General features: G+C 32.7%; 1 protein-coding gene across 1 annotated transcript; it reads left to right on the forward strand.

The window, feature by feature from the left end:
* On the forward strand, positions 1-1573 carry LOC144565423 (peroxidase 2-like). The gene is made up of 2 exons (XM_078315176.1): positions 1-231; positions 795-1573. The coding sequence occupies exons 1-2, from the start codon at positions 10-12 to the stop codon at positions 1548-1550; spliced, it is 978 nt and encodes a 325-aa protein (XP_078171302.1). The 5' UTR covers positions 1-9; the 3' UTR covers positions 1551-1573.
* Positions 1574-4030: the final 2457 nt, after the last annotated feature.

Consider the following 4030-nt stretch of genomic DNA (forward strand, 5'->3'; position numbering starts at 1 on the left):
CGTTACAAAATGGAAACAAAAAATACATTTCAAATTCAAGTTTTCCTCTCATGTATCCTCCTTTTTGGTGCACTGTCGACCAAATCTCTCGAAGTTGGGTACTACAAGTGCACAAATACTTGCCCTCAAGCAGAAGAAATTGTCAGAGGTGTAGTCTACAAGTATGTTTTACAAGAACCTGGCCTCGGTGCCGGCCTGATCAGAATGTTCTTCCATGACTGCTTCGTTAGGGTATGATCATGACAAACATTTATATATAGTTCTTAATTACATTTCTTGCTTAATTAATGGATTCTTAATGTATCATTCTGCAATAAGTCTTCACAAAAGAGTGCAGTTATATTAAATTTTAAGCTCTGATTATATAAATTGAGCCTATATATACTAAAACCGTAGAAACTAATTATTTAAATCTCTTAAAATTTGCATACAATGTTAAATTTGTCACTAGCTCACAAATCCGCAGGTGAAGAAGGGTCAAACAAACAAGCATTTGAATTTATATCTTAGAGCGTACTTAATTATTATAAGTTTATAACAACTTAAAATATTCTTCTTCATTTACAATAATATTAGGATAAACATTCAGATTGTTAGTAGCTCATAACCCATAGGTAGATAAATATAATACACATATAAGAGCAGTCTTGATATATAAACTTCATTAAAAGTTATTTCCCCTGCAATTTACAACATTAATTTAGTAATCAATAAATTGCTATATTGCCATTTAATAGTAATAACTGTCAGTATATATATAACATATTTTGTTTTCTCGTGTTTCTCAATATTAGGGTTGTGATGCTTCCGTCTTACTTGACCCTTCCTACCTAAATCCAAACCCCGAGAAATTGGCGGTCCCGAACAATCCCAGTCTCCGTGGCTTTGAAGTGATCGATGCAGCAAAATCAACTGTTGAGGAAGTTTGTCCTGGTATTGTCTCCTGTGCTGATATCATCGCCTTTGCAGCACGTGATGCAACATATTTCCTTGGAATGATATCCTACGAAATCCCTTCTGGAAGGCTCGACGGAAGGATCTCCGTCGCAGACGAGGTCCTCAAGGTACTTCCTGCTCCTTTTCACAATCTCACCGTAGTGAAGGCTCTCTTTGCAGCCCAGGGGCTCTCTGCAAACGATGTAGTTGCACTTTCTGGAGCCCACTCAATCGGCCGCTCGCACTGCTCATCCTTCACAAATCGCCTCTACCCCACCATTGACTCCACATTGGATCAAGGCTTTGGATATTTACTGAGATCCAAGTGTCCAGAAAATGCACCAGTGGATGATGTTGTTCCTCAGGATTTTGTCACACCGACCAAGTTAGATAACAAGTATTACCAAAACGTTAAAAATCTTAAAGGACTCTTCTTCTCGGACTGGAGCCTCTTGACAAGTGATGAGACTGCGAACCTTGTGAATGACTTTCGGACTACACGTCAGCTCTTCGAGGCAAAGTTCGCAGAATCAATGGTGAAAATGGGAAATATTCCGTTGCTCCCTGGAACGCAGGGTGAGATTAGAAAGTCATGTCGCGCTGTGAATTACTAAGTGTGTTAAGGTTTGGTATTGTATTTTTTATTTTATTTTTTTGCAAAAGGTTTTGTATTGTGAACGTGTGCAAGCGTGACTTTTTTTTTCTTGCACGTATCAATGTTTGTTGACTCGATTTAATCCTGATTTGGCTTATTTCACTACTACAGAATAAGTGATTATACACGGACATAAACAAGCGAGCTACACGGATTTCCCGCCGCGTGGGCTGTCACGGTTTAGAAATCCTTGTATATATACACAAGGATATTTACCGCGTACAATTACTGAATAGCTACACGGATTATTACATACACAGCCGTTTACAAATCCTTGACACTGGCGCTCTCCATAACCGAGCTTCACGGATTATTACATAAAAAGCCGTGTACAATTAGATTTCTACACGGTTATTTATCTAAATATCCGTGTAGCTCTCTTATTTTTTAATTTTGTTTAATATTGAAATATCTTTCTACATGGATGTATAATTAAATATCCGTGTAGCTCTCTTATTTTTTAATATTTTTTTAATATATAATTTTATGTATTAATTTTCTTCTTTATTTTTTTAATGTGGAAAAACATTTCTACACGGATATATAATTAAATATCCGTGTAGCTCTCTTATTTTTTAATATTTTTTTAATATTGAAAGATATTTCTACACGGATGTATAATTAAATATCCGTGTAGCTCTCTTATTTTTTAATATTTTTTTAATATATAATTTTATGTATTAATTTTCTTCTTTATTTTTTTAATGTGGAAAAACCTTTCTACACGGATATATAATTAAATATCCGTGTAGCTCTCTTATTTTTTAATACTTTTTTAATATTGAAAGATCTTTCTACATGGGTGTATAATTAAATATCCGTGTAGCTCTCTTATTTTTTAATATTTTTTTAATATATAATTTTATGTATTAATTTTCTTCTTTATTTTTTTAATTTGGAAAAACCTTTCTACACGGATATGTAATTAAATATCCATGTAGCTCTCTTATTTTTAATATTTTTTTAATATTTAATTTTATGTATTAATTTTCTTCTTTATTTTTTTAATGTGGAAAAACCTTTCTACACGGATAATTTTTAAAATGTCCGTGTATAATTGAACTACTGTTTTTTTTTTTTTTTTTTTTGCTTTTTTTTTCTAGCCTCCAGTTTTGCCAGCCATTTAAAATCAGATCAATTCCAGAATAGAGAATTTCCAAAATAAGAATACCAAAAACACCTAAATTTTGGAAATTTCCAAATTATATCAAAAATTAATACAAAATTCATGTACACTAAATTATACAAAGATCATACAAATCCATATTCTGGTTTATAAAATTGTTTTATAAAAAAAATCTGCCCACATACATCTAAAGTGATCTAACTGCTCCTTGGAGTAACTCTTTGACTTTGATGAATACTACAAAAAATTCAAAACATGCAAGTTACAAAAATATGGCAACTACATCTCTGTTTTGCTTTATAGAAATAAATTATTGCAATTATAACAATGCAACTAATAAAACAAGTTTAGAGGAAATCAATATTAATTGTATGGACAAGTCAAGGCAAAACATATGAATTACATACAGGATATTCTGGCCATTTGAATTGTATGCTCTCAACAAAGTGAAACATAAAAATCATCGTGTAATAACCGCATTCCCAACTGCCAATCTGTTGCGGGCACTGAAATTTACATTCAGCAGCCTATGTCAGAATGACAATAAATTTTTGAACCCAAAAATATGAAATTATAAAATTATAGTGTGCTCACCTCCTTCCAGAGCCCATTCATTTTATTTCTGCTCTTACCCGTGCTTTGCACTCCACCCTCTTTAAGATATTGCCGAAAAGCCCTTACAAAATTGAGTGACTGTAATTAGCAATTCCACAATTATAAAAAAAAAAAAAATCAAACCAAGTGATATTTAGATAACTTACTTAATTATAACAGTCATGACTCTTTTGGACTGCTGAGTGGTGATGGATTTGTCGGGCCGGCTTGAATCCATGACATAAATCGTATTTTCAAGTGGCACAATCACCAACAAACACCAGTGGGAGCTGTGGGGGGAGAAGAATTGTAGTACTTTAGCATAAAATTAGTGACATATATATTTCAGCATGTAATAGTGACACAAGTGTTTGCTATGGTTCATTGTGTAATTCTTTAACTGAAAATATAAACAATTAATAAGGGTTACAAGTATTTGAGAAATATAAACAATTAACTGAAAATGTAAACAATTAACTGAAAATATAAACAATTAAAAAATTAATAAGGTTTACAATCCTAACCCACTCCTTGAATATTTTGCCTCATATGTGAACACATTAGCGGGATTTAATTAGTATTTGAGAAAAATTCGGCAGCATTTCCCCTTAAATCCCCAAGTATGCGTAAAAACCACATACCCGTAGGAGCAATAAGGAGAAATGCTGACGAATTTTTCTCAAACACTAATTAAATCCCGCTAATATGTGTTCACATCC

The sequence above is a fragment of the Carex rostrata genome, chromosome 14 (genome assembly GCF_964058835.1).
Source record: "Carex rostrata chromosome 14, lpCarRost1.2, whole genome shotgun sequence".
Taxonomy (NCBI): Eukaryota; Viridiplantae; Streptophyta; class Magnoliopsida; order Poales; family Cyperaceae; genus Carex; species Carex rostrata.